The following is a 27,710-nucleotide window of genomic DNA, read 5'->3' on the forward strand; positions in this document are numbered from 1 at the left end:
CATTGTAGAACCCCTTTCTTCATGTAATAACCTGCTGCTTTGCTTTCCATTTATGTTGTTACTTCCTGTTTAATTCCTTTTAGTATTACTGGGCCTATTCACTGAGCTCTCCTCAGTCACTGTACCCTGTACTGTGGCCCATTTTGATTTTTGACTATGGCTTTTCTGCCTTACACTTTCCCCCTGATTGCCTTTTGTTTCTGTCCCCGCTTTACTTCCCTAAGACTTCCTGCATCAGTTCCCATCCCCCTGCCACATTAGTTTAAACCCTCCCCAACAGAACTAGCAAACACCCCCCACCCCCTTGGTTCCAGTCCTGCCCAGGTGCGGACCATCCAGTTTGTACTGGTCCCACCTCCCCCAGAACCGTTGCTGGGTACACTTACGAAAAATGTATCTTTCAAATGTTTCAGTTTTTTTTTGGAGAGCAATGCTGATCGAAGTACTTTATCACCTCGTCGTAGCTCTTGCTTTCTTCTTCGTTATCAAAATTGAAGGTATTGTAGATTTTGATTGCTTGAGGACCTGCTACTGTGAGCAGCAACGCAATGCACCTCTCGTCAGGCTGTGCCTGCAGGCCAAGGGCTGAAACATAGTGTTTAAACTGCTGTTTGAAATCACGACAATTTTCATTTACGTTACCCAAGGCTTGAAGCTGGTGGGGTGCCGTTAAACCATCCATCTCGAACTTCACCGTCGTTTGTTGCGTGGAGTTGGCAATAGTCATAGTTCACCAGGTTGGTGGAAGAATCTTCTCTTTTTCGGTCTTTGGTCTGTTTTGCCTCGTCCTTTCTGCTGTTCAACACTCTTGGTTCCATGTTGTGTTCTGTGACCATGCCGTTGCAATGATATGCGCAGAACATCTAGTTGCTTAACCAGAACGATAATTTATTGATGAACATGCGGTAAGGTAATAAACCGAATGCTATACAAACAACGTTACTATGAGTTTGGTAAACTCTCCTGGAACTACTCTATATGCGACTGTCCTGTTATACGCCTTACTACCAACTGGTGAGTGTCTCACATCACATGACCGATGTCTGACACAACCGGCTGGTTGGTTTATTGGCCTTTCTCATATTTATGAACAGTTGTTGCTTATAAACATTATATTTTTCCTGCCCATGCTAGTTTGCCTTATTTTACAGAGAGGTTTGTTTTGTCCTTCATTTGATTAACTGTACTTACATTTTTCTGCTCTACGAATCGATCCATGATATCCCCCCCTTCCTCAAACCCCCCCCCCCCCATTGGTTTCAGCACCCTGCCTCTTCTCTTGTGCCCCCCCCCCGGGTTGTGCAGTCCTTTGGTTCTTCATCTTTTTTTCCCCCTGGCTTACTCCTCGTTTCTGGCCTCGAACAGGTTTGGAGGTCTCATTACTAACTATGTACAAAACTATTCACAGGCATATCACCACAAGGAGGTGAACATTCATTATCTCATTCACTCCTTCGGGAGGGGTGGGGATAGCGGAACCAAATACATTTCCCCCTGCTAGATGAGTTTGGGGATATCATAGAATTTTTTCATAGAATTTACAGTGCAGAAGGAGGCCATTCGGCCCATCGAGTCTGCACCGGCTCTTGGAAAGAGCACCCTACCCAAGGTCAACACCTCCACCCTATCCCCATAACCCAGTAACTCCACCCAACACTAATATCTTTGCTCTCAGGATTTGGGCTAGCTTTAGCTGCTGTGCCTTGCAGATCTTCAACTGGGGGAGCAGTTACTTCTTATGTCTGCCTCCAAATTTGGAAATGTGGGTTTGCGTACCCAGCAGGGGAGCAGCTCCTTTTATTTTCAATCTGGGCAAGGTAATTTCCTCACCAACCGAATATGGCAAGACTACACCGTAGCACAGTGGTTAGCACTGTTGCTTCACACCGCCAGTGTCCCAGGTTTGATTCCCGGCTTGGGTACTGTCTGTGCGGAGTCTGCACGTTCTCCGTGCCTGCATGGGTTTCCTCCGGGTGCTCTGGTATCCTCCCACAAGTCCCGAAAGATGTGCTATTAGGTCATTTGGACATTCTGAATTCTCCCTCCGTGTACCCGAACAGGCGCAGGGGTGTGGCAACTAGGGGCTTTTCACAGTAACTTCATTGCAGTGTTAATGTAAGCCTACTGGTGACAATAAAGATGATTATTATTATAACTGTTTGTGGACTTTCCTAGCAACCATCAACATGCAAAGAATGTTTCAGACAGCCAGACCTCCTGCTCATCCAGCAGGAATATGGGCTTTTTTCTTTTTAAATATGCTGACCAGGCCTGGAGATTTTCTGTGCTCCTATTCATCCCCGATAAGAAAGGTTTTGCTTGCCCCTCTTCGGCTTGCTACTCCCATGCCAGCTTTTTTCCTTCCCCCTTGTTCCTCAACTGAGTATGTTGTCCACCTGTTTGGGAAGCCTGGGAGTTAACTGCAACATTAGTTGCCTTTTGGGCTGTGGCAAGAGTAGACTTTCTCATGGGGTAGACTTCCCTAATTTAGTTACTGTGGGGATGGGCTGGTCCCTATTCGGCCGCATATGCTCTGGGACACCCTGGCTCACATGCTTCTACTGCTCTGCCATATGGCTCTTTGACTGTGTGAGGCAGTTCCCTCACTATCAGTTTTGCTGCCTGAGAATCATCTTGCTCCTTGTTTAATCTAACAAAGAAGTTGTTGGAGAATTCAGCCTCTGGCCTTCGTCTCTTTTGAAATTAATTTTCCCGACCCCGTTTAATTTGACTGGTTTTGCCTCAGCCGTTTTAAATCCAGCTAGATTACCCTGAGCAACCTTATCCTTGATGGTTTATTTCGCTCCCTGCAGGGCCTCTGAATGTTTTAGTGCTTTCTGTCACACGGCCAGGGTTTTGCTGAAAACGCTTGGGATACACAGCTTCCCTGGGCACAGTGCTTGGGACCTCACCAAGGCATTTCCATGTAATAGGGTGGGAAATAGCTAATTCCCTCTCTCTTTTTGGAATTCCCTCATTTTTAATTTACACTCTAGCATCTTTTTCTGGTGAGCCCATTCTCTAGTCCCCCGACTGGAACACTCTCTCTAGTCTCCTCCTTTCTAGCTTTAACCATTTTGTGGCAAGGGTAATTACCTTGGAATAGTCTCCAATCAGTATTTTTAGTTTAGATTCCTCTAGTTGTTCCTGATAGGGACTGAAGTTTAAATTCTAAACTTGGAGATTGAGTACATTGGGCCCTTTGGCCTCAACCTGTGTTTTCCAGCCTACGAGTCTCCATTGTCATGGGCTCAGGGAGACGTAGGAGTTTACCTGTTAGTCCTTCCTTTTCTATACATACCTTTGTGGTATTATTTACCATGTTGCTATACTGTGAGATTAAAATAATTTGCTTTGGTACATGTATTTGGCTTACAGATAATTTCAGCCAATGAGTCTTTGCTTCCAATCAGTTTCTTTCAGTATCTGCCCGTGGCTCTCATGTGTTCTCTCGCTGGTTCTCTCTCTCTCACTCTCTCTCTGCTAAGTTGTTCTGTTCATGTTTACAAGTGTGCATAGCTTGTAATCTCCGCCTAGTAAAACTACCTTAGCCCCCTATTAACCTTTAACAAGCAGGCCACCCAAGCTGCTGCTTAAATTCAAAACCAGTCACATGACCATCTTGAGGCCACCATTTTATCCTAAATTAAAGAGACTGTCCCAGGACATTGTGATGTTCTTTGCTTTTTGGATAAGGATGACTTTGATGTGCAGTGTTCAACAAAGAACATCAAGCTATGTTGATTAACAAAGCTAATTTATTAACACTGCCTTATAACTAGATTTGAACGTCTTTCTAAAGGTTGCTAAATGAACTATGCTATAATTCTATCTACAGATCTGAACACACAACTACGCTCTATCTAGCCTAATCACCTACTCCCCGGATCAAGGGTATCACGTGATCTACGTGACTGTTCTTGATCACCATCTGGTGTTTAGATGCATTTACATAAAATTGTTAACCCTTTATTTACCATACAATATCCATATTGTCACAGACATAATCTTACAAACTTCATATGTAACACCTCTTCCAAAATATGAAATGTCATCACCAAAGAGATGAAATTTTAAAAAGTTGTACAAAATATAACATTAAAAATGTGTAGAATGTTGTAACAGCTAACCTACTACACACAGTACTTTATTATTATACTTATGTCTCTTCTTATGATAAGACCATTAAGATAATTATACTTGTGTCTCTTCCCTTTTGGATTAACCCATCATCACCATTCGTGTAACAGGATTTCAACTTAACAAGTTCTTTCATAAATGAGAATTTGCTTTACTGTTAGTGGCTTCACTCTCCATTATGCATCACAGAATATCACCCTCTCACTTTGCATGATTTGTGTCTTTTCCTGGTATCCTTGGTTAAAGATGGCACAATGGGTTCAGCCTGGGTAACTTTGTAGTAACATTGCTGGCAATCCATGTGATATTTGAGTTCCAATAGGTATGAGCTGTACATCAAGACCAAATTCTGTGTCACAGCTCCCTTTCACATGTGGCTTAATTATGTCATTTTGTTCTTCTTTAGAATTAGATATGACATTGTTATAGGGTATTAATTTGGAAGTTTGTAAACCACTTTGCTCAGGGTATAATTCTGGATCTCCATTCTTTTTCAAGGCTGTAGGTTTTTTATTGTCCAAGTCAGGAAAAAATGAAGTCTCAGCCAGTCAAACAACTGAATTGCCCTCTTCTGTTTAAATGCCGGATTATGGTTCTCTTTCACTGTTCTAAGAATTTGCCTTATTGACACAGTGAAATCCTGATATTCTTTTCTAGCCAGTTCATGGATTATTTTTAATTTTTTCCCCCCAGTCAGCACGAACGTTGCTCAATTCTTCACTCACGAGCAAGCGCTTTGTCATTCAAAGTTTATGGTCCAAAACATGAATTCTTCCTTGCAGTTCCACGGTATCAGCGTTAACGACCGTATCAGCATTAATTACAGCCAAGTCATTTTGTTTCAAAGCACTGCCTTTATTTGTTTCTTCATGGAGTGTCACTGCTGTATTCTGCTTTGTACACCTGTGGCTAAGGTTGTGTCAGCAAGTTTAATTCAGACCGTTTCAATTTGTTTCCAGTTATCTAGCATGTTTATTAAGGTTTGGCAGCACAACAAAACCACAAGAATGGTACAGCACAGCAAACAAAGAAAAAGTTCAGCAATCATGAATATAGAGGGGAACAGGAGAACAGCAGTATAACTAACCCAAAACAATCATTAGGCATAACATGATGCTTCGATAAGCCCAACCAAAGAACAAGGGAGAAACAGGATAAGACCATGAGAACATGGTAAAATGGTGCACACCTTCACACGCAGCGATTGCATGCCATTGCCACAAGAGTTCAGGAAATGGTTTTTGCGCCATGGCACAACAAGATACTATTCACAGCACCGAAACTGGCCTAGCCCAGCACATTGCGACACCAAAATCAGTACCCCCAGGACCTCAAGCCCATCCCAAAACCTACTTTCTTAATGGCACCACCATTCCGATGCACACAGCACTCCTGGGGCAAAGGCCCTCTACCAGCAACAATGTCACTGCAAGCTGGGCCCCACCCCAGCCAACTCCCACAGTCAATCAAGGATTCTCTACAATTTAACTTTGCTCTTCATTGCAAAACTCCAATCAGGATCATCCAGGGACATAATAGTCTTTTTTGGGGATATCTGTCTTGCACTAATTTTTTTAAGATAAAGATAGATAGTTTTTTGAAGAATAAAGGGATTAAGGGTTATGGTGTTCGGGCGGGAAAGTGGAGCTGAGTCCACAAAAGATCAGCCATGATCTCCTTGAATGGTGGAGCAGGCTCGAGGGGCCAGATGGCCTACTCCTGCTCCTAGTTCTTATGTTCTTATGTTCTAATGTGCACTAGGATAAAATAAAGGAATAAAAGACGAGCAGGACCAGAGGTCACGAAAACGCAGCTGTTCCCGGGCTCACATCAGGTTATTATTTTCAACCTGAGGTTTTGATGGCTTTTTGATTATCAAAGTTTTGATTCTTTGTACAGCTGATAAGTCAAACAATTGTTATTTACCAAGATTGAGAGACAGGCCTATGTTTTTTCAAGTCCATTGATCTTGCAGATACATCCTTATCTTTAATAATGTCAGTGGATTTTGTGGAAATGCCTGTAAAGTACCCTATGGTCTCCAGCTAGATTGTTCCCTACTATCTGGCCATCATCATTAATAGGCAATTTTGACACCACTCCCACAATGACAGGAGCATGGACTAAAGCACAGTTTAAAGTCACTCTTCATGATGGAACAAGTCAACTATTTCCATTAATACCCTATGTCATACACTTTTATTTAGCAAACTGGAGAAAAATTCACATCTTTTGTGACTGTGGATGACGAGCAGATATCATGAAATGAAATGAAAATGAAATGAAAATCGCTTATTGTCACAAGTAGGCTTCAAATGAAGTTACTGTGAAAAGCCCCTAGTCGCCACATTCCGACGCCTGTTCGGGGAGGCTGTTACGGGAATCGAACCGTGCTGCTGGCCTGCCTTGGTCTGCTTTCAAAGCCAGCGATTTAGCCCTGTGCTAAACAGCCCCTGTAACCTCATGTATTTAAGATTTCCTTTTCTATTTCTTATAAATCTACATATCTGAAACAGATTGTAGATAAATGTTCATTCTGTAAAGTTTTCTCACTGTGTTCCGAGATCGTTATTGCTGTTCAAGTTTACCGAAGGTAAATATTCATAGTTTACAAATCTTGGAACAAACTGAAATTATCCTTTCCTATCCCAAGCAACTGATTTTCTTCAAACTGTTCCTCCAAAATAATTTTCCATTTGAAGTTATTACAAGAAATATAGCAACAAAGCTCAATTTACATCATAGTAAATAACTAATCAACCCAGTCCTTCAACAGTTTGAAAAGGAACAGGGGAGGAAGTATCATTTCTCAATTGATTAATTACTGCATTTTTCCCTTTTTCCTAACCTGACATTTACACTTTAAATCCTATAAACATGAATATGGCAAGAATTCCTGTGAAGTGCATTTATTTTTCTTGGAATTGATTTAGAATTTGCATTAATATGATTTAGAATATTTTTTGAAACTGGAGAGAGTTTTAAAAAATATATATTTTTATTAAAGATTTTTCATTATAAACCCAGAAATATGAAACTGTTAACACAAGTTATAATGCAAAAGTAACACATTCAATCAAAAACCCATACCAACCTAACCCCCCAACATTTGAACCAAACCCTTCAACAACTGTGATGTGGAGATGCCGGCACTACACCTAATGAAGGAGCAGCGCTCTGAATGCTTGTGATTTTAAATAAACCTGTTGGACTTTAACCTGGTGTTGAGAGACTTTTTACTGTGGCCTTAACAACTGACAGTGACTAACTCTTTAAACAAGGAAATGAATGGTTGCCATCTTGGGTCGAACACTTCTACCGGCACCCTAATGGTGTTCTTGACTTTCTCCAAATGCAAGAATGACATGAGGTCACTCAACCATTCCGAGGCACTGGGCGGAGCGGAAGATCTCCACCCAAGTACAACTTGTCTATGGTGTTACGACCCCTTAAAGGGACATAGCTTGTAATAACATCTGCTTCCCCTCCTCCTGGATTTATGATGGGGAAATCATGCTTGACAAATCTGTTGAATTCTTTGAAGAGGTAACCAGTACAGTTGACAAGGGGAGCCAGTCAATGTGGTATATTTGGACTTTCAGAAGGCGTTTGACAAAGTCCCGCATAAGAGATTATTGTGCAAAATGGGATTGGGGGAAGGGTATTTAGGTGGTTAGAAAACTGGTTGGCAGAGAGGAAGCAAAGAGTAGGAATTAATGGATCCTTTTCAAATTGGCAGGCAGTAACTAGTGGGGTGCCACAGGGATCAGTGCTGGGACCCCAGCTAATCACAATGTATATTAATGATTTGGATGAGGGAACAAAATGTAACATCTCACAGTTTGCAGATGATACCAAGTTGGGTGGGAGGGTGAACTGTGATGAGGATGCAGTGATCCTATAGAATGATCTGGACAGGTTGGGTGAGTGGGCAAATCAATGGCAGATGCAATATAATTTGGATAGATGCAGTATAATTTGCATAAGTGTGAGGTTATTCACTTTGGAGGCAAAAATAGGAAGGCAGATTACTCCCCACTGTCTATCTCTCTGGAGGGACGCCCTACTGATCCTTGGGTTCTTACCCGCTGAAATTAAAGAGGACACTAATTTGTTTATTCTGATAAAGAAGGACTTTGGGAGACACTGAAAAAGAAATAGAAATCGCAGGAGCTTTCATCTTAATAGTCTGGACCCTGCCTGCCAAGGACAGGGGAAGGTTATCCCATATCTGTAAGCCAGATTTGATCCCATTGGCCAGACTAGTATAACTTATTTTATGAAGCGAGGCTCAAGCTTGGAGGCCCCCTGGATAGCCTGATAACAAAAGCTGGATCTGGCAACGCGAAAAGGTAACATCCCCAATGGGCTGCCCTCCCCGGGGAGGAGGGTGGGGGGGTTTCTACCCAGAGAAGGAGCCCAAACTCCTATATTGCTTCTTTATCTCATCCAAAGGGATACTTGGTCTGTAATATAATGAAGAAGGTCATCTGCGTTCAAGGACACCTTGTGCTCCACCCCTACCTGATTTAATCCCCTGCTTTTATTAGAGTGTTTGGTGGGCACCAGCCAGCTTGGGAGCGGAGGCGAGTCTACCCTCCCCCACCATTTTCACGAACACCTTTGCAAAATACTCTGTGGGAGTTGGGCCTTCCATCCCCTCTGGCAACCCCACAACACGGATATTTTGCCTTCTGGAACGAATCTCCAAATGGTTCACTTTGACTGTCAGCGCTTTATTCGCCTCAACCATCAGAGACATCTTTGCTTCCAGAGAGGCAATCTGGTCGCTATGTCCGATATGGCCACCTCCATGCCTTGCATTGCATCGCCATGCACTTTTACTGACTCGTTGGTCTTTCCCAATGTAAACTACATGGGAGAAAGGGCCCCTTCCATCGATTTGTGGAGGTCCCGACACTATCTGATTTTGCTTCTCAAATTCCGCTGCCAAGATGCCGATAAGTATCTTGGGCGTTAATGGAGTGGCCGGAGTCACAGATGTTGCCTCTGCAATTTTTCCACTGACGGGCCCTGAGAAACCTCCGATTTTAGTTGAAGAATTGTCGCTATCAGCCTTCTTCACTCCAGTCTTCCTGGGCATATCCCTGATGTAGGCACCTTTATTTTCTTAAACAAGTGGGTTTTTGAACAAAAATACTCCCAGAAACTGGGCGAAAAGGGCGTTTAAAAAGAAAAACCCGTATCCAACGGTTGCCACCCCACACACATCTTCCTCCTACATACTGCCACTGGACGTTGAAATTGGAACGGGTTAATTTAATAATTTAAATGGTTTTTGATTTGGCATCAGTTAATTGACTTGTGAAGCATATCAAACAGTTCCTGATTCTAGAAATATATCTTGTAGATTTTACCATAATTCTCTTCTGAGAACAAGTATGTATAGGCAGGTCAGTTAACTCAGTCGGCTCGATAGCTAGTTTGTGTTGCAGAGCAGTGCTAACAGCGTGGGTTCAATTTAGCTTCTCAACCTTGCCGCTCCCCTGAGGTGTGGTGACTCTTCGGTTAAATCACCACCAGTCAGCGCTCAAACGGTTGAGCAGCCTATGGTCCTCTGGGACTATGGCGACTTTCACGTTCATTAATATGTTGAGCATTTGATTTTTTAAAACATTTTGTAGGGCTATATCTAGCTCGCAAATTCACTTAAAATCATAAACTTGTCAAAAACACTACCTCTTTTTCCTGTGTGCGTGGGATGATGCAATTACATTGTTGCATTAACCATTAAGCGTTCACAGAAGTTTCTTTACTCTCACGGAATCGGGATTCTTTTGTAGAACATGAAGGCTTGTGTAAAAGTAGTGACCTGTAAAAATACAGCACTATGTTCATGGTAACTGATATGTGAAAGTTTCTTGCTCAGATATCGACTTAGTGGCATGGTACTGCCAGCTTTGAAGGAGTGGATGGAAAAATCCTTTGGCGCAAGTTTGGAGCACAGAACGACGCAGAGGGTAAGAAAGTTATGCACAACAGTTCTTTGACATTCCTTTGATATCTTGCTTATATATTATAAGCAACAGATTCTGCATGATTTATTGAAAAAGCAAAAGAAATGCCCAACTCTGGTTCTAGTTATTAAAAAAAATAATATTCCAGGAAAAAATATTGGTGATCAAATGTTGGTCTGATTCATGCACCTTTTAAACTATTTAAGTGAGAAATTTTAAATAATTCTGAAATGTTTGGCCTATTAATTATAATTAAAAAAAAAAACAAATTGCATTTTTCTCTAAAATGTGCTTGGTTTTGGCAAGAAAACTAACTTGAGCGAATGCTCTTTTGCAGTTGAACAATAATTTATAGAAAACTAATTACACTTTTCACTTTGAAGACTACACCAAATTTGCAAGATCTCCCATTATCCATTCTAAATGAAGAATGTCTGAAGGAACTAGAGAACTTGGGCATTCCGTTTTCACAAGATCCAGAGGATAGGCTAATACGGTCCCACGGTAAGAAATCTGATTTTTCTTTTATGTAGATATAAAATATTCCAACTATTTTGTGATCAACCATGCGACTTTGTTTTAAATGCAGGCCATTGCTTACATGAGATTTTTGCTCTACGTGAAGGCAAAGTTGAACGAGTTCCGGATGTAGTAATTTGGCCAAGTAAGTGTAGTAGTTTCGAAGTGTTGGCAATAAAAAAATCACACTGGCATATACTTAGCTAAATATATATAGTGAACGTAGAATTCTCTAAATGCTAAAATAGGGAAGATATGTATATAAAGAGCAGCTATGCTCAGATTACATTGTATTTTTGCTCCTGCCACATTCTAAGTTGTCTGAATGGGCAGCACGGTGGCACACTGGTTAGCATTGCTGCCTCACAGCTCCAGGGACCCGGGTTCAATTCCAGCTTCGGGTGACGGTTTGTGTGGCGTTTGCACTTTTTTCCTGTGTCTGCATGGGTTTCCTCCGGGTGCTCCGATTTCCTCCACAGTCTAAAGATGTGCAGGTTAGGTGGAGTGGCCATGATCCATTGCCCCTTATTGCCCAAAAGGTTAAGTTAGTTAGGGTTACTGGGTTAAGGGAATAGGGTGTGTGCATGACCCAAGGTAGGGTACCATTTCAGAGGGTCGGTGCAGGCTTGATGGACCGAATGGCCACCTTTGCACTGTAGTGATTCTATGAGTTAATTGTAGCCATCGGTGTTGTATCTTCTTCCATGTACAGTACATGTTTTTATAATCAAAGTTATTTTGTATTCCAGGCTGTCATTCTGACGTGGTCAAGATAGTACAGCTGGCTTCTAAGCACAATGTTTGCATCATTCCATTTGGTGGTAAGTAGTTTTAATTGTACATTTGAATTAATGTTAAATTATAAAACTAAATTTCAGTTTGCTCGACTTTACTTAATTACTTTAATTAACTGAGCTTCAAACAGAGTCAACTTTGAAAAAGTTCACTTATTGAAGAAAAATTAGTTTCTTAGAATTTTGTTCAAGGAAGTCAATTCATTAAGGTTTTTAATATGCAGTTAAACAACCCTTGAAGAAATTTTGAACTAGAATGTGTTTTCCAAATATCTAACTTGGGATTTTGTTTTTACAATACCAATTGTCAGTACAGATACTATGTCTCAAATCCGGCTATTGGAAAACAGGACATTTTTATAAGTTGCCATCACCGGACTTTCCCTCATCACCGACATCTTTCGTTGAACTGTTATGGTTGAGAAATTTCTTGGACCTGCTACTACTCCACCACCACACTTCATTGAAATGTGGTGGGATCTCTACTGAGTTTCTGCCACAATTCTGGCAAAGTAACAATGATCCGAAGCAGCTTCAAAGATTTTTGTACCTTATCTTGCAGCATTATCTTTCATTCTTTCAAAATTGCCCTTTGCAATCCTTACTGAAAAAGCAAAAGAAATGCCCAACTCTGGTTCTAGTTATTAAAAAAAATAATATTCCAGGAAAAAATATTGGTGATCAAATGTTGGTCTGATTCATGCACCTTTTAATATATTTGAGTGAGAAATTTTGAATAATTAGGAAATGTTTGGCCTATCAATTAAAAAATAAAAATAAAATTGCATCTGTAAGAGGCAAAAGAATGACACTGTAGTAGTGTTGCTTCCTGTCTTTGTAAACAGTTATTGTTCACATTATCTGGGGAGCTGGAGGGCCCTTTTGAGAAGCAGCTGGAAAGCTCATTATGATAAGGCATTATATCAATATAAGTTGCTTTTGTAATTGTGCACACAAATACAACTGGTTGACAGATGAATTGAAGTTCCCTGCCACCTCACGCAGGTTGGAGTTGATACTTCAGCTAATGATAGAACATAGAACATTACAGCGCAGTACAGGCCCTTCGGCCCTCGATGTTGCGTCGACCTGTGAAACCACTCTAAAGCCCATCTACACTATTTCCTTATCGTCCATATGTCTATCCAATGACCATTTGAATGCCCTTCGTGTTGGCGAGTCCACTACTGTTGCAGGCAGGGCATTCCACGCCCTTACTACTCTGAGTAAAGAACCTACCTCTGACATCTGTCCTATATCTATCACCCCTCAATTTAAAGCTATGTCCCCTTGTGCTCGACATCACCAACCAAGGAAAAGGCTTACACTGTCCACCCTATCCAAGCCACTGATCATCTTGTATGCCTCAATTAGGTCACCTCTTAACCTTCTTCTCTCTAATGAAAACAGCCTCAAGTCCCTCAGCCTTTCCTCATAGGATGTTCCCTCCATACCAGGCAACATTCTGGTAAATCTCCTCTGCACCCTTTCCAATGCTTCCACATCCTTCCTATAATGCAGCAACCAGAATTGCACGCAATACTCCAAATGCGGCCGCACCAGAGTTTTGTACAGCTCCAGCATGACCTCATGGCTCCGAAACTCAATCCCTCTATCAATAAAAGCTAACACACCGTATGCCTTCTTAGCAACCCTCTCAACCTGGGTGGCAACTTTCAGGGATCTATGTACAAGGACACCGAGATCTCTCTGCTCATCCACACTGCCAAGAATCTTACAATTAGCCCAGTACTCTGTCTTACTGTTATTCCTTCCAAAATGAATCACCTCACACTTTTCTGCATTAAACTCCATTTGCCACCTCTCAGCCCAGCGCTGCAGCTTATCTATGTCCCTCTGTAACTTGTAACATCCGTCCGCACTGTCCACAACTCCACCGACTTTAGTGTCATCCGCAAATTTACTCACCCATCCTTCTACGCCCTCCTCCAGGTCATTTATAAAAATGACAAACAGAAGTGGCCCCAAAACAGATCCTTGTGGTACACCACTAGTAACTGGACTCCAGTCTGAACATTTCTCATCAACCACCACCCTTTGTCTTCTTCCAGCTAGCCAATTTCTGATCCAAACTGCTAAATCAAACTGAATCCCATGCCTCTGTGTTTTCTGCAGTAGCCTACCATGGGGAACCTTATCAAACGCTTTACTGAAATCCATATACACCAACTGCTTTATCCTCATCCATCTGTTTGGTCACCTTCTCAAAGAACTCAATAAGGTTTGTGAGGCACGACCTACCCTTCACAAAACCGTGTTGACTATCTCTAATCAAATTATTCCTTTCCAGATGATTATACATCCTATCTCTTATAAACCTTTCCAAGATTTTGCGCACAACAGAAGTAAGGCTCACTGGTCTATAGTTACCGGGGTTGTCTCTACTCCCCTTCTTGAACAAGGGGACAACATTTGCTATCCTCCAGTCTTCTGGCACTATTCCTGTAGACAAAGATGACTTAAAGATCAAAGCCAAAGGCTCAGCAATCTCCTCCCTAGCTTCCCAGAGAATCCTAGGATAGATCCCATCCGGCCCAGGGGACATATCTATTTTCACACTTTCCAGAATTGCTAACACCTCCTTATGAACCTCAAGCCCTTCTAGTCTAGTAGCCTGAATCTCAGTATTCTCCTCGATAACATTGTCTTTTTCCTGTGTGAATACTGATGAAAAAATATTCATTTAGCACCTCTCCTATCCCCTCGGACTCCAAGCACAACTTCCCACTACTGTCCTTGACTGGCCCTACTCTTACCCTAGTCATTCTTTTATTCCTGACATATCTATAGAAAGCTTTAGGGTTATCCTTGATCCTACCTGCCAAAGACTTCTCATGTCCCATCCTGGCTCTTCTTAGCTCTCTCTTTAGGTCCTTCCTAGCTAACTTGTAACTCTCGAGCGCCCTAACTGAACCTTCATGTCTCATCTTTACATAAGTCTCCTTCTTCCTTCTCTCCTTCTTGACAAGTGTTTCGACTGCTTTAGTAAACCGCGGTTCCCTTGCTCGACCACTTCCTCCCTGCCTGACAGGTACATACATATCAAGGACACGCAGTAGCTGTTCCTTGAACAAGCTCCACATTTCCATTGTGCCCATACCCTGCAGTTTTCCCCTCCATCTGATGCATCCTAAGTCTTGCCTCATCGCATCATAATTGCCTTTCCCCCAGATATAACTCTTGCCCTGCGCTATACACCTATCCCTTTTCATCACTAAAGTAAACATAATCAAATTGTGGTCACTATCACCAAAGTGCTCACCTACCTCCAAATCTAACACCTGTCCTGGTTCATTACCCAGTACCAAATCCAATATGGCCTTGCCTCTCGTTGGCCTATCTACATACTGTGTCAGGAAACCCTCCTGCACACATTGGACAAAAACGGACCCATCTAAAGTACTCTAACTATAGCGTTTCCAGTCAATATTTGGAAAGTTGAAGTCCCCCATAACAACTACCCTGTTGCTTTCGCTCCTATCCAGAATCATCTTTGCAATCCTTTCCTCTACATCTCTGGAACTTTTTGGAGGCCTATAGAAAACCCCTAACAGGGTGACCTCTCTTTCCTGTTTCTAACCTCAGCCCATACTACTTCAGTAGACGAGTCCTCATCAAACGTCCTTTCTGCCACCGTAATACTGTCCTTGACTAACAATGCCACCCCTCCCCCTCTTTTACCACCTTCCCTGAGCTTACTGAAATATCTAAACCCTGGCACCTGCAACAACCATTCCTGTCCCTGCTCTATCCATGTCTCCGAAATGGCTACAACACCGAAGTCCCAGGTACCAACCCATGCCGCAAGTCTACCCACTTATTCCAGATGCTCCTGGCATTGAAGAAGACACACTTTAAACCACCTTCCTGCCTGCCGGTACACTCCTGCAACTTTGAATCCTTACTCAATACCTCACTACTTTCAACCTCCTGTATACTGGAGCTACAATTCAGGTTCCCAAGCCCCTGCTGAACTAGTTTAAACCCTCCCGAAGAGCATTAGCAAATTTCCCCCCCAGGATATTGGTACCCCTCTGGTCCAGGTGTAGACCACCCCGTTTGTAGAGGTCCCACCGACCCCAGAATGAGCCCCAATTATCCAGAAATCTGAAACCCTCCCTCCTGCACCATCCCAGTAGCCACGTGTTCAACTCCTCTCTCTCCCTATTCCTCATCTCGCTATCAAATGGCACGGGTAACAACCCAGAGATAATAACTCTGTTTGTCCTAGATCTAAGTTTCCACCCTAGCTCCCTGAATTTCTGCCTTACATCCCTATCCCTTTTCGCACCTATGTCGTTGGTGCCTAAGTGGACCACGACTTGGGGCTGCTCCCCCTCCCCCTTAAGGATCCCGAAAACACGATCCGAGACATCACGCACCCTGGCACCTGGGAGGCAACACACCAACTGCGAGTCTCTCTCGTTCCCACAGAATCTCCTATCTATCCCCCTAACTATGGAGTCTTCAATGGCTAATGCTCTACTCCACTCCCCTCTTCTCTTCTGAGCAACAGGGACAGACTTTGTGCCAGAGACCTGTACCCCATGGCTTACCCCTGGTAAGTCGTGTTCCCCCCCCCCCCCGCAAAACAGTATCCAAAGCGGTATACTTGTTACTAAGGGGAACGACCACAGGGGATCCCTGTACTGACTGCTTCCTCCCAGCCCCTCTCACCGTCACCCATCTATCTTTATTCTTCGGAGTAACTACATCCCTGAAGCTTCTATCTATGACCACCTCTGCCTCCCGAATGATCCGAAGTTCATCCAGCTGCAGTTTCCTAACGCGGTTTCTGAGGAGCTGGCGATGGGTGCACTTCCCACAGATGAAATCAGCAGGGACACTGACGGCGTCCCTCACCTCAAACATTCTGCAGGAGGAACATAGCACCACCTTCCCTGCCATCCCCTCTAGATAGAAAAAGAAAGAAAGAAAGTGCGTACCTGTTATTCGCTCCCCTTCTCAGCAAGCACTCACTCAGCAACCACTGGCCCCCGCAAGATAACCCCTGAGGGAAAATAGAAGAAAAACTACTTGCCAGTCACCAGCCAATCCCTTAACTGCAGACCGTGACGTCACGGTTCAACTTCTTTCTACTTCTACCTGCCCTCGAGTCTTCCTCTTGATCTTTACAGCGGTTGTGTTTTTTTTTTGGTCAGAGGAGGGGGTAGGGCGGGAAACACTGAAGAAGTAACTTATTTTTCTTGAAAAATAAATTTAGAGTACCCAATTATTTTTTCCTAATTACGGGTCAATTTAGCATGGCCAATCCACCTAACCTGCACATCTTTGGGTTGTGGGGGTGAAATCCACGCAGACACGGGGAGAATGTGCAAACTCCATACAGACAGTGATCCGGGACTGGGATCAAACCCGGGTCCTCAGCGCCGTAGGCAGAAGTGCTAACCACAGCGCCACCGTGCTGCCCATGATGTAACTTCAGTTGCACTCTTTTTATGGTTGCTCATGAGTTTCCATCTTGCATTTCAGGAGATCTGCGGGAAAGGTGTTTCTAATTTTCAGAGTGCATTTTAAACGGTTCTAACATTGGCCATTTGTTATCATGCTGCAACATACTGCTGCAAAAAGTACATTCAATTTATACTTTTTAAAGGGCTGCTTATGACCACCTGCGTTCTAAATAAAGCCAATAATTCTGTTTAATCTTTGTTTTCTATTCCCATGTCAAAAGAAGTTAATATTTTTCAAATCCCTTGATTTTACGTTTTCCTAATTTTAGAAAATGTATTGGAGTTGAGCTGTGTAATTTGACTTGAGGCAAATTACAGATAGGGTATCATGACTTGTGTTAAGGGAAATAAGTGGCAATGGCTACTTAACTCGAGCAGCACAAGCATCAGTATGTAATGTTGGCAGCATCACAAATTATTTTTGATAACTTTCAGCTAATTGACAGGTTTGTTTTGTGCCATGTGACTTGTTGGGTTAATGTATTTTTGTGTACGAAAGTGGCTGGCAGCTTTATGCTGTTAATGCTGGCTTCATGCATGTTTGTGTTTTGTAGTCACGATGTGAATAGCACTATTTACAGGGAAATGAAAGGAAAAGATAAAGTACAAAGTTGTGTTGGCAGAAGAAAATTAGGGGAGAAACCAAAACTCATTGAGAAGGAAATTGACTGGGGGAGAAATGGAGGAACAAGCTGGGAAAAGAAGGATCAAAAGAAACATTTAGGCAGATGTTAGCATACATCAAAGTAGGAATTGAAGGTATATGCCAATGTTCATCGAGTAGTGTCAGCAGTGGCTCTTTGAATCCATACACTTATACAGTAATATTGATATGTTAAAGATCCTGAGCTTGACTATTCTGACAGTTTGAAATCCTACGGTACTTTTTATAATGCATTGTTGTTGGGTTTCTGAAGCAAGAGATTCATGCAACTGGCTGCAAGCCAAATGTAAAACAGCCAGTACTCGTTAAAACCAGCAGCCACTTAGAGAGACTACTAAAACGGATCTTCCTGGCAGTCATTCTTGGTGAGTCCCCTGTGGCTTTCCATTTTGTGTTAAATGTTTTTATCTGCTGTATATTGGCACTTAGGTTATTGGTAAGCATTTAATTATAAAACTTCTCTGTGTGAGCTTGGTGCTTCAGGAAACCAGCAGTGTAAATGCATGACCTCCCCAACACTGAATAATTTGTTAAATTCATGGCTTCACAATTCAGAAGGAAAAACTTGATACCCTTTTCAGATATACCAGACCCTAGTCTGGTATTAGGCTCTGCAATAAAGTATCATATTTCCTCTCCTCACGGCTAGAAAAATTGCAAGTTTGGATCACAAATATTGACCTTAAATAACTACTCACCAGGTTTTTCTTGTCTACCTCATTCCCAGTCTCTGGTGCTCACTTGCCCACCCTTACCCACTGTGAGAGTGAGAAAGAGTGTCTCATGTGTGGGAGTGAAGAGTGCCTGATGTGTGGGGGTGAGAGGGAATGGAAACCCTGAGATGGGGAGTGAGCCAAACACATGCGTTTCTTGCTCTTTTCATCACACACATGCCTCTGGGCAGCATCATTGTATTGTGCCTCGCCCGGCCCGTAGCCAGTCTCCCCTTAGCTGGCCCGGCCCGCAGCCAGTTTCCTCTAAACTGGCCCGGCCCGTAGCCAGTCTCCCTTAGCTGGCCCGGCCCACAGCCAGTTTCCCCTTAGCTGGCCCAGCCCAGAGAGAGCTCAGCTGGACCAGCCAGTCTCCGACTGCTTGTCTTCAATGTTTGCTGACCCTATTAGCAGCAAACATTGGAGTGAAAAAGCCGGTGGTTGGAGCAGGAGTTTCTTTTAGGATCCTCTACTCCACTTACTGGCATTTTGAAAACTACACCTGGGGCAAGATTATGGGGCTTTGTGGGCTGCATCCTGTCCGCAGGCTGAAGGTTGGACAAGCCTGCAGTAGACTCTACTGAAATCGCTGTGCACTTCTGAATGAGCTGGATATGGAGTTCAGTAACAGTTGCTTAATCAAGCAAATTGCTTTATTTTGGATGGTGTCAAACTGCCTGAGTGTTGAGACTGCACCCATCTTAGTCAGTGGCATTCCATGCTACCTTGATTTGATAGGTTCTCTATCTCCCTCCTGTACTCTGACTCAACATTGTTAGAGATCTCACCCACTACGGTCGTGTCATCAGCAAACTTAAGCCATGACTGTGGTACACTGGCATTTAAAGATTAGGAAGTGAGCCATTTGTTGCTGTATATCTTGCCTGCTCTGTAGCCATAGTTATGGATATGGAAACTCTGATGCTGGTGCCTTTGTAGGTCAGAGTATGTGGTTGATTCTTGGAGATTGCTGTTGCCCAGCCCTTAGGTGTCTAGTAATATGTGCCACCCATCAGCCCAGCATGAATGTCGTCCCATGTCCTGTTCTATCATTGTCTGAGTGGTTCTCACTGAAGCTGTGAAATAGAATAGGCAGTGATCTGTCCCACCCGTGACCTTGTATCAGAGAAAAGGTCATTGAAGCAGCTGGAGATGGTTAGGAGAATGATGCTACCCTGAGGAATTCCAGCAAAGATGTTTTGAAGCTTTGGTAATTGAATGCTGACGAGCACAATAATCATCTTGCATGTCTCCAATCACAGTAGGGCTTCTTCAGGCCACACTTGGTTGAGTGCTGCCTTAATGTCGAGGGCAGTTACTCTTGCCCCTCTTTGGCATTTATCTTGTGTCCATTTCTGGATGAAGTCTGCGACGAGGTCTAGAACCAAGTAGTTCAGTGGAATCTAAACTTGTGTTGGAGAGTTGGTGGCAGTGGTGGTCGTTTTACCACAGTGTTGCTTCTTGAAAAGAGAAAAGAACCCCCAGCATTTATTTATTTTTGTAAATATAAATTTAGAGTACCCAGTTATGATTTTTTTTCATTTAAGGGGCAATTTAGTGTGGCCAATGCACTTAACCTGTACATCTTTGGGTTGTGGGGGTGAAACCCACACAGACACGTGGAGAATGTGCAAACTCCACACAGACAGTGACCCGGGCTGGGATTGACCCCGGATCCTCAGCGCCTTAGGCAGTAGTGCTAACCACCACGCCACCGTGCCGCTCAAATTCCCAGCATTTATATAGCATCTTTCACAGCTTCCGTATCTCCCCAAATTAACTTTACAGCTTAAAAGTACTTTTGAAATGTAATAATGTAAGAAATATTTCAATGTGGCTGGGTGGATATTGACAGGATTGTAATATTGGTAGGGCTATAGTAATTATTTTATTTTGTGGATAAGTTCTACTGGTAGTTATGCCATTGCTGCATAGTTGCCAGAGTCATAACTGCACTGTAAACGTTGGCAGGCAAGCTCTAATATGCCTACAGTCAGAATATTACCATAACCTATAACTGTGCCCAGCTGAATGTACTCAACTTCTTACTGTTACGTAGAGCAAATTGTATTAGCTGGATACTAGCATCCATGGTTAGGAGGCTTAGGAAGAGGTGAGTGTGATCATCATTTGACTTTTGGGAACATAGTATCAGGAGTAGACCAATCAGCCCCTTGAACCTGCTCCAACATTCAGTGAGATCATGGCTGATCTGTGGCCTAACTCCATATACCTGCCTTTGGCCCATATCCCTAATACCTGAACAAAAATGTAACTATTTTTGATTTAAAATTAACAATTGACCTAGCCTCAACTGCCGTTTGTGGAAGAGAATTCCAAACCTCTACCGCCCTTTTTGTGTAGAAGTGTTTCCTAACTTCGCTCCTGAACGGTCTGGCCCTAAATCTTTTTGACCATGTCCCCTAGTTTTAGAATCTCCAACAAGTGGAAACAGTTTACCTTTACGTACCCTGTCTTTTTCTATTAATATCTTGAAGACTCTGATCAGATCACCCCACAACCATCTAAATTCTAGAGTAAACCAGCCTAATTTGTATAATCTCTCCTCATAACTTAACCTCTGAAGTCCAGGTATCATTCTTGTAAACCTAAGTTGCACTCCCTCCAAGGCCAAGGTATTCTCCCTGATATTAGATGCCCAGGTCTGCTCTCAGTACTCCAAGTGGGGTGCAAACCCCAAGGTGCTTGTAAACCGAAGTCCTGTTTCTTGCACTCGTGCAAAACTTTACAGTGGTTGAAAATGATATGTTCATTGAGCTTCCTTCTCTTCTAAGTTAGCTGATAGAGCACTGCCATTTTCATCTAGAGTTGGTAAGGCTACAGCTCTTTGTGTTGTTCCATTTGGTTTTGGGTCCATTTGGCTCTGTGCATCTGCCTTTGTATATGCAGCTAACCCCATGTTGCTTCACTAGATTGGCACCTTTATTTTGAGGTATGCGTACTTCTGCTCGTGATGTACCTTTGTGAACTTGCTCATTAAGCCAAAGTTCATATCCTGGTTTGATTGATCTGGAAGAGTGAAGGATGTCAAGCTTGAGGTGACAGATTGTGATGGTGCACAATTCTGCTGATATCCCCAAGTGCTTATTGGATGCTTGGTTTTGGGTTGGAAGGCCTGTGACTCAGCACTACACTATTTGAAGGAGCAAGATGTCACTGCGAAAATTATACATTTTTCTTGAGGGCTATTTGGTGGTCTCTTCTATCAGTGGATTTGTAGCAAATAAAGCAGGTTATTCCATTTTGCTTATTTTTTTCTCCTGACACAGGCCATTTATGTTCAACCAGTGGTGGTGAAACTAATCCACCCTTGATGGTGAACATTGAACTTCTCAGAGTGTACCTTATACCTTGCTTCCCTCAGTGCTGCCAACTGGTGTAAACCAAGGAGCAATACTGATCTGTCAGTTATGAGCGGTAAGTCATAATCAACAAAATTCTTTTGGAATTGTTTGATCTGAAATCATGTTAAGGACTCTGCACCTTCACATCTACCCAACTGTTACCACTGTGCCTCCACCTCTGATGGTTTATCTTGATGGTAGAAGAGTACAGAATCCAGGGGTGTGATAGATGAATATCTGATATTGGCTAAAATTCAATAAAACAGTTGGATTGGATTTGATTTATTGTCATGTGTACCGAGGTGCAGTGAAAAGTATTGTTCGGAGTATAGCCCAGACAGATCGTTCCATACATGAAAAAACATACATCAATACACAATGTAAATACATAGACACAGGCATCGGGTGAATCATATGGAGTGTAGTACTGCTCAGTAGAGATGATATGTGAAGAGATCAGTTCAGTCCTTAAGAGGGTCATTCAGAAGTCTGGTAACAGCGGGGAAGAAGCTGTTTTTGAATCTGTTGGTGCATGTTCTCAGACCTTTATATCTCCTGTCTGATGGAAGGTGTTGGAAGAAAGAATAACCTGGGTGGCAGGGGTCTTTGATTATGATGTCATCTTTCTCAACCCAAGGCAGCGGGAGGTGTAGACAGAGTCGATGGATGGGAGACGGGTTCGCGTGATGGACTGGGCTGTAGTTTCACAACTCTGTAGTTTCTTATGGTCTTGGGCTGAGCAGTTGCCATACCAGGCTATGATGCAGCCAGGTAGCATACTTTCTATGGTGCATCTGTAAAGATTGGTAAGAGTAAATGTGGACCTGCCAAATTTCCTTAGTTTTCTGAGGAAGTATAGGCGCTGTTGTGCTTTCTTGGTCGTAGCATCGACGTGGGTGGACCAGGACAGATTGGTGATGTGCACATCTAGGAATCTGACGCTGTCGACCAACTCCACTTCGGCAGCACTAATGCAGATAGGGGTGTGTGTGATACTTTGCTTCCTGAAGTCAATGGCCAGCTCCTTAGTTTTGCTGACATTGAGGGAGAGATTGTTGTCATTGTACCACACTACTAGGTTCTCTATATTCCTCCTGTAAGCTGACTCATCGTTGTTTGATATCTGACCCACTACGGTCGTGTCATCAGCAAACGTATAGATGGAATTGGAGACAGATCTTGCCACACAGTCGTGTGTGTATATAGGGAGTATAGTAGGGGGCTAAGTACGCAGCCTTACAGGACCCCAGTATTGCGAACTATCGCGGAGGGGTTGTTGTTGTTTATCCTTATTGATTGTGGTCTATGGGTCAGGCAGTCAAGGATCCAGTTGCAGAGGGGGGAGCCAATCCTAGGTTTAGAAATTTTGATATGAGCTCGGCTGGGATTGTGATGTTGAAGACTGAGCTGTAGTCAATGAATAGGAGCCTGTTGTAGGAGTCCTTGTTGTTGAGATGCTCCAGGGATGAGTGTAAAGCCAGGGAGATGGCGTCTGCTGTGGACCGGTTGCGGCGTTATGCGAATTGCAGTGGATCAAGGCATTCTGGGAGTATGGAGTTGATGTGTCTCATGACCAACCTCTCAAAGCACTTCATAATGACAGATGACAAGGCCACCGGACTTGAGGTAGTTTGCCTGGTTCTACTTTGGCACTGGTATGATGTTGGTCTTCTTGAAGCAGTTGGGAACCTGGGAAGGGAGTAGGAGAGGTTGAAAATGTCCGCGAACTCACCCACCAGTTGGTCCGCGCAGGATTTGAGTGCACAACCAGGGACTTCATCAGGACCCATTGCTTTCCAAGGGTTCACTTTCAAGAAGGCCGATCTGACTTCTGACACTCTGATGATAGGCATGTGTGTGCCCGAGGCTGCTGGGGCAGTTGACAATGGTTTGTTGGTTTCTTGCTCGAAATGAGCAGAGAATGCATTTGAGTTCATCGGGGAGCGGTGTGCTGTTGCTGGAGATTCTACTCGGTTTTGCTATGTAACCCGTTATGTTTTTTAAGCCTTGCCACAACTGACAAGAGTTTGCTCGATCACCTCTCTCACTGAACTCTATATGCACCAAAGACTAGATTACTATTCGCAGGATGCACTGCAACAATTCATCACATTTAATTTCTTCTCTAACGCTGAAGAAGACAAAAGCAACAAGGATACTCGGGAATGCCATCACTTGAGTTTCCGTCCAAATGTTGCCATGTTATCTTGGACATATTCTGCCATTCCTTTACCATCACCGGGTAAGCATCCTGGAATTCGCTACTTTAACATTGTGGAAGCTCAATAATCACAAGACTCTAAACAGCTCAAGAACGACCATTGCCAACACCTGGGCTAGTGGCAGTGGATAAGTGTAGTTTTGCTAGTGTATATCTGAAATTGAGCGAAAAGCATTTGTTACGGGAATTTCTGATCACAAACTTTAGTGGAAAAAGTAGACGGGAGTGCGAGATGGGTGGATTAGCACTTTATACTTGTTGAACTAGAGTTTCACTCTGGAGACTGTTGATTGCAATTTTAGTTTTCTGTTACTGCTAATTACAGTAGCAAAAAATCTGACTTTGTAGAATTTTGTGGAATGTTTCTTGAACTGTTCGTAGTCATGCTTATCCAAAGTGTTAAGCTAAGTTTTAGTTGCTGTAATTCCCCCCCCATCATTTTTATACTTTGTAAATCTCTTAATTCCAGAAGAGAGAAATTCATGAAAATATAAATCTGGATAATGTTTGCTTTGTGTACATATATTAGATGAAAGTTATAATCCAAGCATAAATTAGAATGCTTGAATGTGTGTATTTGATGATGTGGAGATGCCGGCATTGGACTGGGGTGAGCACAGTAAAAAGTCTTACAACACCAGGTTAAAGTCCAACCGGTTTGTTTAAAACACTAGCTTTCAGAGCACTGCTCCTTCCTCAGGTGAATGAAGAGGATCTGCACAGACAAGGAGGAGGGTAACAGACATCTAAAGATGCTGAAAGATGCCATCGTATGAACGGGGTATGGCGCTCGACTCATCGATCGACAGTTCCAACGTGCCACAGCAAAAAACCGCACCGACCTCCTCAGAAGACAAACACGGGACACAACCGACAGAGTACCCTTCGTCGTCCAGTACTTCCCCGGAGCGGAGAAACTGCAAAATCTTCTTCGCAGCCTTCAACACGTCATCGATGAAGATGAACATCTTGCCAAGGTCATCCCCACACCCCCACTACTTGCCTTCAAACAACCACGCAACCTCAAACAAACCATTGTTTGCAGCAAACTACCCAGCCTTCAGAACAGCGACCACGACACCACACAACCCTGCCATGGCAATCTCTGCAAGACGTGCTAGATCATCGACATGGGTTCCACCATTACACGTGAGAACACCACCCAACAGGTACATGGTACATACTCGTGCGACTCGGCCAACGTTGTCTATCTCATGTGCTGCAGGAAAAGATGTCCCGAAGCGTGGTACATTGGCGAGACCATGCAGACGCTGCAACAACGGATGAACGGACATTGCGCGACAATCGCCAGGCAGGAATGTTCCCTTCCAGCCGGGGAACACTTCAGCGGTCAAGGGCATTCAGCCTCTGATCTACGTGTAAGCGTTCTCCAAGGTGGCCTCCAGGACGCGCGACAACGCAAAATCGCCGAGCAGAAACTGATAGCCAAGTTCCGCACACAAGTGCGGATCAACCGGGACCTTGGATTCATGTCGCATTACATTCACCCCCCCCCCCCCCCCCCCCCCCCCACCACCTGGCCTGGGCTTGCGAAATCCTACCAACTGCCCTGGCTTGAGACAATTCAATTCACACCTCTTTAACCTGGGGTTACCCCTATCTCTGGATCTGTAAAGACTTAATTACCTGCAAATGCTCGCATTCAAAGCATTGTCTTGCATCTTTGACTTTGTCTATATATATTATATATATATATGTTTCTGGAACATACCTCTTCATTCACCTGAGGCAGGAGCAATGCTCTGAAAGCTAGTGTTTAAAACAAACCTGTTGGACTTTAACTTGGTGTTGTAAGACTTCTTAGTGTGTATTTGAGTTTCAGCTGAATGAGATCTTGTTTTATTTTAAGCTATACCTAGGTTAGTAAAGAAGCCATTAATATAATTTTTTTCAGTTCCTAATTGCAGAAGTAGTTTTATGTAAATTCTAAATGAGTGAACGTGCATTTGAAACTAAAAGCTTGGCTCTCAATACCGTTATTGCTAGTTTCTAAATCTGTGCTTATGACATGGGTAACACAGCAGAAAATAGCAAATATAGGCTATGGAGAGATTTGTGGGCTCCCAACAACAAGGTATTGAAACAGGAGCTCTGCTAAATCTGAAATGAAGCTTAAGCCTGCACCAGTGAGCTATAAAGTTTTGCCTATTGAAAGTAGTTTGTTTAGAAGTCAGCAACTAGAGAATTGCAGTGTCTGCTTGTATGCAGTTAATTATTTTAGGAAATGTTAGCAAAAGGAGTCAGTAGATTTCAGAAAAAATGTGGGCTTATAACATCTGTTTTATTAGTGAGGGTGTTCTATTCACTGGATCAGTAAATTGTTGCTGTTGGTTGCACTGCTTTGTGATTTAATTTCAGACACATGGAGCAATGAGCACAACACATCCATAAGGCTGCCACTGGGTTAAATCTCAAGTTCGTATCAGTTTACGTTTTTAGTAATGGAACCTACAAAAAAGGTGACGTTTATGCAAGCTTGTAGAGAATCCAGCTTTTGAGAACATTTTACAGTGAATGGTAGAACCCTCAAGAGTATTGAAAGTCCGAGAGATCTAGGTGTACAGGTCCACAGGTCACTGAAAGGGGCAACACAGGTGGAGAAGGTAGTCAAGAAGGCATACGGCATGCTTGCCTTCATTGGCCGGGGCATTGAGTATAAGAATTGGCAAGTCATGTTGCAGCTGTATAGAACCTTAGTTAGGCCACACTTGGAGTATAGTGTTCAATTCTGGTCGCCACACTACCAGAAGGATGTGGAGGCTTTAGAGAGGGTGCAGAAGAGATTTACCAGAATGTTGCCTGGTATGGAGGGCATTAGCTATGAGGAGCGGTTGAATAAACTCGGTTTGTTCTCACTGGAACGAAGGAGGTTGAGGGGAGACCTGATAGAGGTATACAAAATTATGAGGGGCATAGACAGAGTGGATAGTCAGAGCCTTTTCCCCAGGGTAGAGGGGTCAATTACTAGGGGGCATAGGTTTAAGGTGCGAGGGGCAAGGTTTAGAGTAGATGTACGAGGCATTGAGTATAAGAATTGGCAAGTCATGTTGCAGCTGTATAGAACCTTGGTTAGGCCACACTTATAGTGTATAGTGTTCAATTCTGGTCGCCACACTGCCAGAAGGATGTGGAGGCTTTAGAGAGGGTGCAGAAGAGATTTACCAGGATGTTGCCTGGTATGGAGGGCATTAGCTATGAGGAGCGGTTAAATAAACTCGGTTTGTTCTCAATGGAATGACGGAGGTTGAGGGGTGACCTGATAGAGGTCTAACAAAATTATGAGGGGCATAGACAGAGTGGATAGTCAGAGGCTTTTCCCCAGGGCAGAGGGGTTAATTACTAGGGGGCATAGGTTTAAGGTGAGAGGGGCAAGGTTTAGAGTAGATGTACGAGGCAAGTTTTTTACACAGTGGGTAATGGGTGCCTGGAACTCGCTACCGGAGGAGGTGGTGGAAGCAGGGACGATAGTGACATTTAAGGGGCATCTTGACAAATACATGAATAGGATGGGAATAGAGGGATACGGACCCAGGAAGTGTAGAAGATTGTAGTTTAGTCGGGCAGCATGGTCGGCACGGGCTTGGAGGGCCGAAGGGCCTGTTCCTGTGCTGTACTTTTCTTTGTTCTTTGTTCTAGAAGTGACATGTTTTTAAATTTCAGCAGATTTTATATAAACACTAAAATGTGGAAACACTTTTGACTGCATGTTGTTTGATTTGGCTCGGCCATATTTCTTCAAATAGTGCCATGAAACCTTGTGTATTCACTTGAGAGAGCAGGCAGACCTTGGTTTAACATCTCAT

General features: G+C 43.3%; 1 protein-coding gene across 2 annotated transcripts in view; it reads left to right on the forward strand.

The window, feature by feature from the left end:
- agps (alkylglycerone phosphate synthase) overlaps positions 1-27,710 on the forward strand; it is a 218,479-nt gene that overhangs the window by 75,624 nt on the left and 115,145 nt on the right. For both annotated transcript variants that reach the window (XM_072477056.1, XM_072477065.1), the window contains exons 3-6: positions 10,031-10,121; positions 10,502-10,622; positions 10,708-10,782; positions 11,387-11,458. In XM_072477056.1, the coding sequence (XP_072333157.1) occupies positions 10,031-10,121; positions 10,502-10,622; positions 10,708-10,782; positions 11,387-11,458 (359 nt within the window). The remainder of the gene's footprint in view (positions 1-10,030; positions 10,122-10,501; positions 10,623-10,707; positions 10,783-11,386; positions 11,459-27,710) is intronic.

Source organism: Scyliorhinus torazame, chromosome 2 (assembly GCF_047496885.1).
Source record: "Scyliorhinus torazame isolate Kashiwa2021f chromosome 2, sScyTor2.1, whole genome shotgun sequence".
In the NCBI taxonomy this organism is placed as follows: domain Eukaryota; kingdom Metazoa; phylum Chordata; class Chondrichthyes; order Carcharhiniformes; family Scyliorhinidae; genus Scyliorhinus; species Scyliorhinus torazame.